The sequence below is a fragment of the Prinia subflava genome, chromosome Z (assembly GCF_021018805.1).
Source record: "Prinia subflava isolate CZ2003 ecotype Zambia chromosome Z, Cam_Psub_1.2, whole genome shotgun sequence".
NCBI classification, from domain to species: domain Eukaryota; kingdom Metazoa; phylum Chordata; class Aves; order Passeriformes; family Cisticolidae; genus Prinia; species Prinia subflava.
The window spans coordinates 36,440,392-36,453,573 of NC_086283.1; the positions used below are offsets into that span (position 1 = coordinate 36,440,392).

General features: G+C 38.5%; 1 protein-coding gene across 4 annotated transcripts in view; it reads left to right on the forward strand.

The window, feature by feature from the left end:
• ARB2A (ARB2 cotranscriptional regulator A) overlaps nt 1-13,182 on the forward strand; it is a 259,244-nt gene that overhangs the window by 179,505 nt on the left and 66,557 nt on the right. For all 4 annotated transcript variants that reach the window (XM_063421494.1, XM_063421496.1, XM_063421497.1 and 1 more), the window contains one exon: nt 12,730-12,846. In XM_063421494.1, the coding sequence (XP_063277564.1) occupies nt 12,730-12,846 (117 nt within the window). The remainder of the gene's footprint in view (nt 1-12,729; nt 12,847-13,182) is intronic.

Genomic DNA, 13,182 nt, shown 5'->3' on the forward strand with positions numbered 1-13,182 from the left:
GCTATATGTGACTTAGACAACTGTGGTATGCTCAGATAAATGTTGGAATAACTTTATAAATTGAAAACAAGGGAAAACAGAAGACTTCCCAGTACCTGAAAAGAAGTCCTTGTGAGTGTATGTTTTCTAGCATTGCCCGTTAATGGTGCTTACTTTGTGGTAAGTTGAATAATGGGCTTATATACTTGGCTCTTGTCAGTATTTTGAGGTGCTATTTTCCTTAAGGTAGGGGAATGCTAGAGGACAGTTGCTATAAAGGGAATGTAATTTCTGGTTCATTAATATATGAACCTAATGTGAGGACTCCCTGCTAGAAGTACATTTCTGTGGAAATCTCTGTGACAGTTTGGAGATGGGTTTATGTCCTCAGGGATGCACACAACCCATTATAAAAGTATGACTGTTTCCTTAAAACCAGCCAAAGTATTTCTTTTGAGACAGCAGGCATGCAACATATATGCTGCAGTAGATTTTTGCAGATTTTTTTGCACAAAACAAGGTATTTAATCAAACTGAAATGATATTTCATCAATACAAGTCTCACTGAATCAAATGAATCAGCCACCTCCCTCATTACTCACATAAACTTCAGAGTTTGCTCATGACACCTCAACCTGGAAACATGAAATACATGTGCATGCTGAGCAGAGCTTGATGGGTACCATCAAGTAGAATGCACATTTACACAGGGCCAGCACAGGTCCTTACTCCCCCAAGAACACATCCTCAGATGCTGGGAGTGATCTGCCTAACATACTTTTAGCTTTACATTGAAAACCTCAGCCAGAAGAGTGCTGACAAATCTGGGTACCATAACCCATGTTCATACCCATGTTTTGTAAGAATGGCTCAGGTGGGACTTCCTCTGTTTTCACACTTGGCTTTTAACAGCCAAGCTAGCTGGCCTGTGAGACAATGTCATCCCCTCTGGAAACTGCAACAAGTGCAGGAAAAGAAAATACCAGACAACATATTTATGATTCAAACCACAACACTGTCTCGTAATAATACATTGGCGTCAGATGTCTCAGAGGTCTGTGGACTTGGAGCAACTAGTATGGTATCCCACCAGAAAGCACAGGCTGTCCCAGCTGCTGCAGGGGCAGTGTGTCTCCATGTCCTAGCACTAGCGTGTTTGGTGGGTGGCTCATAGTGTTGGACTCAAGCTCACCTGCACCTGCATCTGTGGTGCGATTTGCCAGAGGGGGAATGGGATCTAAGTTTAGCAATATAGGAGGTATAGGCAAAAAAACCTGCCAGCTTCACAGGGCTGTTTGGTCCAGGAGCACAGGTTTGTAAGCCAAAGCCATTCATTTCAGAAGTTCACACAAAAGCAGGGGAGGGGGGAATGGAAATAATCTTCCAGAAGACTTTTGCTGCCTTTCCACAGAGAAGGCTGGTCTTGTTCTGGTCAGGGTATGTTAGAAGTGGGCAGATCCATGATGGTTCAGCAGAGTAAGGGTTGCCTGTATTTCAAGGTGGTTGTGAGTTTACTCATTAGTTTCAAAAATAATTTGGTTAAACTGAGAAAACCTCCTAGCAAAGTATTCTTGCTAGTGTAGGGATGCTTCTTGTGAAGTTTCAAAGGACCCTTATAAGCCATGCATGCATGCCTATATGTTGAAGATGATTTGGCACCATATGTCTTTCTAAAGAACTGATGCCCTCCTTTGGTACAACCCTTCCCAAAGCATGCAAAAGCCTTCAAGTGGCTGTCTCTGATGAATGGATGCGTCGTTCTTAACAAGCCAGTCCTTCTTCAAGGCTTGTGACTACAAGATAATACAAATACAAGATTTTAAGATAATACAAATAACTTTGGTTATTTCACCAAAGAAGAACTGTGTGTGAGAAATGAATACATTCCTACATGGGCAGTTGGGAATATTTGGTGCTTTTGTGCAGCATCCATTGTCCTCACACTTAGGCACAGCACTCGTTATACTAAGAAGTGGCACTTGTTTTTCCTTTGTTGACTCATCTCTACCTGGCATCGCTTCTCTAAGTGATGTCATCAATGCTGGAGGATGATTTGTGGTGTAATGAACAGGCTTTTCATGGGGGCAATGCAGAGCATTGTACAAATCAATCTCCTGGAGTATTCCTCAGAAGTAAATTACATGGGCAAGCTGATGACCAGGTTGATGCAGAATCACTGAGCAGGTCAGGAGGAGGAACACAGAAATACTTCATGGCATTGAGACAGCATCCAGGACACCCACCATGTTTCTATGTCCAGGGATGCTGAGGTGGAAGTTGTATGTTACTGGAGTGCTGTGGCTCTCCAGATGTGACGGACAGCAGATCCATGCCTGCTTAGAAGGGTGGAGAGTCTGAGCTTCGTTTGCCAGTAAAGCTGTGCCCGATGGCTTCTGGCACAGGACATGGACCAGAAATTTACTTATGAGTGTATTCTGTACTCTAAATTGGAAGATCTTTTTCTGACTAATTTCTTCCTTTTTTTAATATTATGTAAAACTATTTTTTATGGTTATACATCCTTTGCTTCACAAAGCCCTTCAGCATAGAAAGTCTCCCCAAGGAGACTTGTTAGCCTTGCTGCTACTTTCCCATCTCATGAGTGACTGGAAAACCTTGTTGGATATCTCATGGTATGTCCAGTGTCTGATAAAGAGGGCTGATTTTTAAAAAACATTATTTCTCCTGCTTTACTTTTTTTTCAGAGCTTGAAGATGCCAGTCATGTATTGTGGTTGAAACTAGATGATGTTGAAGGTTCCTTCCAACCCAAACCATTTTATGCAACTATGATATTGTGGTCTGCTTTGTGTAATTTGGTTTTCTACCACACATGCACATAAATTTTTGGTGAAGGAAAATGTAATTGGCAGCAGCATTTAAGTGGGAAAGAAAAGGGAAGCTGCTGCTCTTCTCCTTTGGCTACCTGCAGTAACAAAGCACGGTTTGTCATTCGCTAATCACAATGAGAGTTACTTCCGGGAGTTTGTGTGACCTCAGAAGTTTCAGTTTGCATACCTTCTTGCTTCAGAGACCTTGCTTGTGGAGAAACTTCTCCCTTCTGAAGTTACTCAGAGGTTATAAAAGTCGAAGCTGAGGCTTCAAAGGACAGGAAGAGTGAATGTTTTCTTATCCTCTGGCTGAAGTGGAAACCCAGCTATGTTTAAATAACTTTTAACATAAATTTTAACATAACATTTAAAGTATGTCAGACTTCATGTCCACCTGTGAGGTGCTGAGTATAAGATTCATTTTTTCTCATTTTCTGTTTGTTTTTTATTTTTTTAAAGTCTGGCTTCCAAATAAAAGTTAAAATATAGGTTGATATGTTTGTGTGCATTTATGATAAAACCAGCACAATTTCCTAAATAAGTGACCAGTCTTTCTTCAGATACAGCCAACATCTAGAAATCTATGAAGGATTTTCCCTTCTTGATGGTAAACCAGTGCAGGTCTCTCTCTTTCTCTAGGTATAAAATTAAATACAAGGAACCTGATTATTTCCTTGAAAAATGCACTGAGATTTGCATAAAACTGTAATGACAGTTTTCCATGTACCATTCAAACAGAGGCAATGAAGAAGAAATGCCATTTTACCCTGCTGTATTTGATACTTGATATGTAAAAACAATTATTTACTTGATTGTTTCACATTCATTTCACTAATGTGATTGTTCACTTATACACTGAGTTCCGGATTTACACATTTATTGAAACATGAGAAAATTACTTCCATAACTTACTCCAGGCCATGTTTTCCATTAGATATGAACCATTACCTTTGTAATAGTATAATATCAAAATGAAACTCCAACCCCTTGTATCATTTCATTTTCAAACGTTGTTTATTATTAGTTGTGTTACACGCTGATTTTCAGGAGCAATTTATTTCGACTAATTTGTCATCTCAAAGATTTAAGGTCACTGTATTCTATTTAAATTTATCTGAGTAAGAAAAATTACAAGAATTTACTTATTCTGGCTTAAGGATTTTAGATGTTTTCACCCTCATAACACAAAAGAGGAGCCCAACAAGACAGTCTGAGCTTAAACAACTAGTTTTTTTCATCTGTTTTATATCTGTCTTGGGTTGAAAAATGTAACCAAAAACGTGTATTCTATTTTCATCTGAAAAAATTGAAACCAGTTGGAGATACTGTTCTTTATCTCTTGTAACTCTAGAGGGGGGAGAGGGCAGATGCCTTTTGTTAATGGAATAACTGATAACACCAGATAAGGCAGTGCTTGCTTATCTCTTCCTCCACGTGTCCTCCGAGGAGGGATATCACCTGTGAATGGGCCATTTAAGGTCTCTCACATGACTGATAACATCACCTCATTCCATTGTGAGATGCTCCACCCAGTGGGAGGAGCCAAAGCCTTTCTACCGGGATATAACCAGTCATCCCGAGCACCAATTTAGCCGGTTTTCCCACTGAATTCTTGGAGGAAGACTGGACCCATCTTGCCAGCACTGGACCCTTTTTTCTACAGGATCATCTCTGCTTCACAGAACAACATCTACTACTCCATGAAGACTTATTTGGACTGCTTCCAACACCCTGACAACAGAGTATCAGGTCGTATCTCTGACTCTGTCAGGATTTTCTAGGACTTTTGTTTGTTTACTTGTTTGTTTTTTTTGTACTACTGCACTTGTATTTTTTAATATTCCTAGTAAACAACCGTTATTCCTATTCCCATATTTTTGCCTGAAAGCCCCTAATTGCAAAATTGTAATATTTTGGAGGGAGGTGTTTTTTACATTCTCCATTCCAAGGGAAACTTTAGTTTTCCCTGACAGATACCTGTCTTTCCAAACCAAGACAATATCATACTGGGTTTTTAGATAGAGCAGAGCTGTTCCACTGTAATTTAGAAGATGCTGAGCTCAAGCAAGTACCTTAGGAAGAACTTTTTTCCCCCATGTACAAAGGATTCATTTCTCTCCAGATCTACTGCCTGATTGGTCTGAAATCAGCCAAAGTAACTATCACCAAGACGTTGACCAGGCTCGAAGCCTTGGGGCTAAAAACAGTGGCAGTTTGGAGCTGGACTGGGAAGCAGTCACATCCCTCAGATGGGTGGACCAGATGGCTGAGGTTGTTAGCAACATCAGCAGTCCATCTTCTATCTGCTGGTACCCTTCAGTGGAACCCATGCAAGCTGTGAGCAATTGCAGAGACTTTGATATGTGGCAACTGAAGAGTCATTGTAACTTAGTCATCTGCATCCTGAGACCCTGCTCCTCCCTGAGACTAAAAAGTTCTCAAAGACTTTTCTCTTGTAAGCTCCCTGACCTGGGCTTCCTACAGCTTCTGTCAGTGGCAAGAAAACTGGTGGGGTTGGAAAACTTACTATGGTTTGCTCACCGATAGATCTAAGGCAGTGTTTGGCACCATGCTTTGATGGGGCACGTCTGATAAAATATTGGCTAGGCTACACTGCTGAGTGTCAGCTGTGCAGTTCTGTTCTTAAATGCTTCAACTGTCTCTAATGGCTGCAAGATCAGGCTGAAAATCTGACACCCAGCCTACATTTATACAAGGAGATGTTCACAATGATAGCTTGTGTTTTGACTGTGCCCAGAGCTGACTAGGATTGTGAAAGTTGTTGTGAAAGCTGAGCCCAGGATAGCAAGTCTGGGATAAGACTGAGGACACTCCTAATTTCAAGCAGAGACATCACTTGTTTCCTAGTCCATGTAGACCTTGACCTTTCTTGATACTACAGCACTTCAAACTTTTGGTCATGGATCTAGATGGCTCCTCTTAGCACTTCACTATTATTTTGGCTGTATTGTGTTGTGATCGGTTTTGCTTTGGATTTTATTTATTTTATATTCTATTTCAATTTAATATCTTTAATGGTAAAGATGTTTTTTGTTTTATTTTACTTTATTATTTCATTTCAATATAGGCAGGGCAGTCAAATAGCTGTCCACTGCTTCAGAAATCCAGATAAAACAGGAGAAAACCAGTAAGGTTTTACTGGCAAGGAGTGGAAAAACCCTTCACCATCACAGCCAAGATAACTTTGTCAACAAAATCTCCAGGGCGGATTTTGCATAGCTATACCAATAGAGTACTGGTCTTGCTGGCTGAGTTCATGTAATTTGGAGAGCTGATGCAGCCTCCTGCCAGAAAATCTCCTGCATCACTATTAAAAGGATGCTGCTTACACAAACACATGGTAACGCCAGAGCAGCAAAGGATGTGCTGTGCTGAATGTTTGGTGTGATCACTTGCTCACACCATCTTGCACTACTCAAATCCAAATTAATCATGAGTACAAAATGAAACAGTTTGGTGAACTATGTGATTTTGCAAGTATGATTTTCCTGGGGCTCGTGTACTTCCACTGTGCATACGCAAACTACATTTAAACAACCTAGCTTGGGTATCAGATGCTCCTCAGCATTAGTTGTGCCAAATACTGCATGTGATAATTTTGGACACTCTGGCAGCTTAAACTGACCCTTGTGGAGCTCCCTTTTCATAAGACTGGAATGCTTTTTATCTCATATATTAGAGGCAATCCAACAGCTATCTGCTGCTATCAGCAGCATAGGAATATTAACACTTACATTGATCAGGCTTCACATTCTGTACCTGGACAGGAGATAGGTAGAAGCTAGACCCGTCAAAAGGTAGACCTGTCAAAACTTGATTTTCATGCCAGTGAGAATCTCCAGTCCTGGGACAGCAGACTCCAGCTGTCAGGAGGGAGTCCCAACTGGCTGATTCCAGGTAGACTCTTCTGCTCCAAACCTCCTTTTCTGATCATCGCTGTGCTTATTGCAGCAGTGCAAAGGTGAGTATCTCAGCAGCCTTCATTGCTGAAATGTCTTGAGGTCCAGAGAAAAATGGATTCCTTTTTGTTTGCGTTAGTTGAATTTCTAATGGGAAGGAGCTTCACCAAACCCTCTTGTCTAATGTACACTTTTCGCCTGCTAGGAAGTTATCTGCAGAATGCCAACATTTTGTGCTCCAGAGAGTGGAGGATGTCCCTGCCATCAGCTTGTTCTGGTTTGGTCTGCTGTGGGCAAGATGTAGAAGACCCATTCAAAGACTTCTATCCCTGTGATGCCATACCAATTTATGTGATGGGCTTTCTGTTGAACTGCTGTGCTTCTTTCATGCTAAACAAATTGTTGGGAGGTTTGTAATTGAGCTGAGCCAGCATTCCTACCCATAAGCCTTGCCACACCTAAATGGCCTGTGTTTGGGAAGTTGGTGTTCCCCTCATTATTACAGGTCCTGTAATAAAAAGACTTTTCTCTTGTAAGCTCCCTGTCGTGACACACTAAGGTCAAGAGAACAGGAGAATTGCATTATTAAGTTTAAAGTTTTAATAAAGCTGAAGCCTGAGGCTTTCTACAAGAGAACCATGAGTTTTGTTTGCACTGTTTAAAAGTATACCAGCAGAATTCTGTGTACAGGTTTTTTTAGTTGTTGGAGGTTTTTACTGAGCTATGAATAAGGGAGAATTTTTTTTTAATCCTGAGCTATTTTTGATTCAAATATTATTCTACTCATGACTGATTTTATGAACTTACAGCCCTAATGTAAGGGGGTAATTTTCAGTAGAAGTTCTGCAAAAGAAATTGGTCTGCATTGTGAACTTTGTCAGGTCCTAAACTCCAAATGCTTTAAAGCAATTTGTTCTAATATGTTCATGTGTTATTACTTTTGTTACAGTGTGATTTACTGCTGTAGAAAAATATTACAGTAGTAGATGTAACATCAGGTGGATCTTCAAACAAAATATCAGCAAGTACTCTCTAATTATATCTTTGAAGGTATTTTCTTTTGCTATTTCAGAACTGAAGTGTATCAGGGGCTTTATCTACTGCAAGTAGGAATTTTATCACATCTGCAAATTCATTTAGGGAAGATGATTATTGTTGCTAATTGAAAATGAGAACTGGTGGAACTTTGGATTGTTAATTATTTTTGCTTTGTGCTGCTCAAGCATAGTTGCCCAGGAATTCCAATTCCTAATGAATAATATTTTGTGAGGGCTTGGGGATGAAATTCCATTTTAAAATGTGCAGAAAATTGAGAGTATTTCAGATATTCAGGAATTCTATTCAGGAAACAGTGAAAGGTCTTAGGAATGCCAGACCAACAAACTTGCGCTACAGAATACAGAATTACATGCTTCCTGGCGGAGTTTTTCATAACTGAGGAGAGAGGCTTAAGTGCTAGCCAGACCAGTTAATTGGTTTGTATGAGACTGAGTGAAAAGATGGTTGAAGAGGATGTTGTTTTACTGTGGAATGGTAACAAGCAAATTACAAGGAGAGCATATGAGGTTACCAAAAAGGAATGCATATGCCTTTCCAAAATGAGGCAAAAATTGCCCTCTTGCACACTATTCCTATCACGTGATTTATTCTTTCTTCCCATCTACCACTGCTTTTACAAATATTTCAGTGTCCAACTGGTGCTGTTTTGATCCACCAGGATTTCTACTGCAAATTCATTCCACTTCTGGAAACCAGTGAGAACTTTTGGACAGGGGCTTCCAATTGTTTCCTCTGAAAAGAATTCTGCTTCCAGATGCCAGAATATCTTAGGAGTCTCAAACCAGTATCATACCCAGTATGATGCAACTGGGTACAAAGGAGGACTTGCATCAAAATTATATTGCTCCAAGTCAAATGCTTGTTGTCAACATGCCTGTTGAATCCCAGCACATAGCATGTAAACATCATGCCACAAGTGAAATTGCTATGGAAGATAAAGAAGGTGCTGAAAGGTTTATTTCAAAACTTCAAGAGAAATTAAAATTTGGATTTTTTAAATTCATTTTTAATTTTTTTTTCCTCATTCCTAATTACAAACAACTCAGAAGAGTAAATATTCCCCTGAGTAGAAAGTGATGGGGTTTGATTTGATTGTATAAAAATCGTATATAATAGTATATAAAAAAAAACCTGCAAAAATAAAAGCCTGTAAAAAATAAATAAATATTTTAACTTTAACTTTTCTCAGAAGTTTGAATTTTTACCTGTTCTGAATGTTAGAATAGGTATAAAGAGTATGGGATCGATGTTTCTAGGATTTACTCCCACAGGTCATTTACCTAGAGTCTAATTGGTACTTTCATGGATTTTCATGTTGGCAAGATCAGACCTTTGAGTTCTTTTAAGACAGTGATATAAGGTATAAGATATAAGACAGGGATATAAAAAATATACCAAAGGCATATTTTATCATCTATTCTGACTATATATGCATGCTAAATACATTGCATATGTATTGTACGTGTGAAGCTAGGTTTTATTTGCGCACTACAGATAATACAGGTATCAACCTTTTGATGTTATAATGTTGTGATAGCTGTGTAATATAAACTTACAGATTAGCAGTAGAATACTTATTAAGTTGAGCAAATGAGTAATTACTATGTATGTGTGTTTTTAGGGATTTTCGAATTTTTGTTTATGTAACTGTTAGAGCTGAATACTTCTGCAAGTAGATAATTGACATTTTCTCTTCCAAAGTGAAGGAACAAATTTTCAACCACTGGGATAAAGAGAACTTCCAAAAGGATGCTTGAATGCTGTCTAATTTTTTGCAAGGAAAACTGGTCTACAACTTATCATCTAAGGGAATCAAATATATAGTGTTGGTATATGGTTAATAAGTTAGAAAATCAAACTTTACTATGACTATGAAGAAGGAACACAAGAAAAAAAGATAAAATGGAAATGTCTAAAGAGAGAAGATTATTGGTAAAGTCTAGATGACCCAGAATCATGAGTGATGCAATAATACAGGAGAGCCTATTTATGTAATAGAGAAATGCCAGTTTACCTACTTCTGGTTGTAAATGAATTATTGGAAGAAGGAGTGTAAGGAGAGAGTGAGCTCCAGTGATGAGGTTCAAAGGGAGATGTCTTCCTGCAATATCTAGTCAACTAAGAATAATTTAAAATTTTGAAATTGGTGTTGAGCAGGAAATTAAGTAATTCCTAGGCTGTGAAAACTTTGTGTCTGTGGCATTTACTGATGTAAAAGATTATAATGGGTAAATGAACTTTAGACAAAATTCTTAGGCCTTTGTTTGCTTGAGTTAAAGCATCATTATTCTGAAGAAAAATGTCTAAATTTTAGTATTTTTGGTAGACTGTGGTCTATTAAAAATCTTCAGTTTTACTATGCCCATCTCAAAAGACTCTACAGGCTGCATGGAATAAAACAAGTCCTGGGAAATATAAATCAAGCATCCCATAGTAGCCTTCCCTTGGAATCTAGAACAACTTTCGGGTTACATCAAATTTGAATGGTAGCTGGATACTACATTTTTGTTTAAAGTCAACCTGTTTTACCTTTACACTTTTATTCCATGCATTTAATTTTTAAAATTTGTTTTAATTCAAAAGCAGTTTTAGAAAAGGGGAGTATGTTCTAACTGTGAACTATCAATCCATTGAATCTGAAGCATTTACAGAATATTGAAGCATCTGTGCCCAAAAGCACATAGACTTCTTGTATCTTCTTGCAGGGTAAATTATCACCCCTGATAAGAGAGTCTGCTGCTTGAGCTTAACCTGGATCTGTTCTTCTTGATTATTTTTATAAGTGAATGTCCCATCATAGCAGGAAACTTGAGCTGCTCTGTTAGAAGCAAGTGTCCTCAGTTTGACATGCTCTGTTGTGACATTTCTGTGTCACTGAAACATGGACATGTTAGAATTCTTGTTTAAGTGAAGGTTATACCCTTGATTCTTTCCCCACTTGATGTATTGTTTTTGTCTGTTTCTTTCTAAGTTGGCTCAGAAGGGCATGGATGCCTACCAAAACTTTTTTCTTCTGGGCCGGATGTTAAGAAATCTGTAAGTGAAGCTCAGTTAATCCCTTTGATCCCTCTTTGCTGCTGCATCCATGAGACCTTATCCTAACCCTGGCACTGTGGCTGAGTTATCAAAAACATCACATTGTCAGCCTCAGTCACTTTGCTGATCTTTGTGAAGAGAATACGATTCTGCAGGCATCCGCAAAGCTGAATGGCAAGCACCAGGAGCATGTTGGGTATTGCATATTATTTCCTATATATCATATATGATCTGAAAAGCAAAGACTTATGTACTATATGAAAAAAGAGTAGAAAGAAATGGTGATCAATAGCTGCCAGTTCTTACATGTGCATAGGGAAATTGAGAATAGCAAACCTGAGCTAGGTCTGGAAAAGAAAAAGGGTACTGCACCTTTGTATTTTCTTGTGATTTGAAAGAAAAGGTGATGTTCTAAGATGAACTGCCTGACTAGTTTTCGAAGCAGAAACATGGGACACAGTAGCTTAAGAAAAAACTGTTTTTCCAAAGCACAGAATATATTTTATCTTTGCTGGTCATTAGAAGTGCTTCTGAATACTAGCTCTTCATGGAGGAAGTCATGCTGGAACACTCTGAACTGGTGATGATTTTAAACTTTACCCAGCATGTAATAACTCTGAATAATTGGTAGGTATGTGGTCTTCAAGGACAGTGATACTTTTGCACCTTTGCCTGTTTAATCACAGTGTTTTGTGCAGCAAGATGAGTACTAGAATGCACATTACTGTAACAGGAATATTAGTAGATAAGGTGTGTTTAAAATCACTTATTCAATGTACAGCAGGGTTTAAAGTGAGCTGTGTGTGGCTGACAGGTCTTGTTTTTAGATACTGTCTCTTTCAAAAAACTTTTTTTCTGGTAAGTTTTTGGAGTAATTTTTATGGCAAGGACATGGAATAGTGGGTTCAGAGGTGCAGCCCGTGTGCTGATAAGCGGTTACTAGAGCATGAAGAAAGAATACCTGATTTTAGAAACATGGTATGGGTTATATTTATACAAAGGGAAGCCTAAAAAAACACGTTTAACTTTATTGCAGCATACATAGTGATAATGACACCAGTTGTGAAATGCTGGTTTTATAAGTATAATTTATTATGCTTTCTTTGATCCAGTGTTACAAATTAGGATCACTCATGTCAGGAGATTAAAACCTTTTTGTCTCTCTTTGATACCAAACTATTCTTTCCCAGTACCTTTTATCTTGCATAGTAGTGCTGAATTCCACAGCATCTTTGTCAGTTCGCTTGTGTTATTTGCAGCAATCATTTAATTTGTTTTAGAACTGATATTATTTAGTCAAACTGTCATTTGCAACAACAGAGGCTCTTTAATATCCTAAAAATGCTGAGAGGCTTTGGTGTTAGCTGAGTAAGCATATGAATAAGAGAGAAGAGAGAAGAATTTTGGGACCATGGTGAGCATGCAAGATAGCTAAATTGGATAGAAAAAGAAAAAAACCTATACAAGTCAAAGTGAGATTGTACATCAGAAAAACTACAGCAATCTACTGAAAATTAGTAGATGATAGTCATGAGAACCTTACAGTGAACCACAGGTACCAGCTTCCCTGAAGAACTGAAATAGGAACTTGGAGAAGCTTGTAAAAGGTGTCCTCAGGGAATCTTCCATTTTTTCACTATGATACCTTTAATCCTGGAATTGTCAAGCCACATGGAAAATAATAGGACTGAATAGTTCAGTCAGTTAAAAGTTAGTATTATTCTTTTTTATCAAAAGTATTAGGTGTTTCTGTTTTGCTGGACCTGTTAAGAATTGTACAAATTTTAAAACAACTGAAGTCAAGTATTGAATTTGTATTGCTGTTTCTTTTTAAGATCATTATCTCTGACTAAGCTGACTCTATTCAGTAAAAGGAATTAATTTAAATACAATATTTTTTAACAGATGATTCAACGAGAGGCAGAAGTAAAGAATAGGGTAACTGCTGTGGCGTTGACAGACTCAGTTCACAATGTGTGGCATCAAGAAGTTGGGAAAACTATTCGAGAGTGGATGCGAGAGGTAAGCCCTTTATTTAAAAGAATTTAAAATTTAATACTACTACAAGTATATTCATCTGCATATGGCTGAAACTATGTATCCATACCAGCCACTGAAATAACCAAGATTAAAGTCATTTCTGAACTGCCAAGTTAGCAGTCAAAATACTAAGCACCAAGTTCAGTTTCTTCCTGATGCTCAGCAAAGGCATGCCAAGGCAGCCCATGCAGTGCCTGATACCTGGAGCAAAGTCCTGGGTGCACCCTGTGCTGCTGGTTTGATCTGGCAATGGTGGAAAATCCTCCTGAAAGCTCTTCAGGACTCAGTTTGGTGATTTGCACAACTGGCAAAATATCC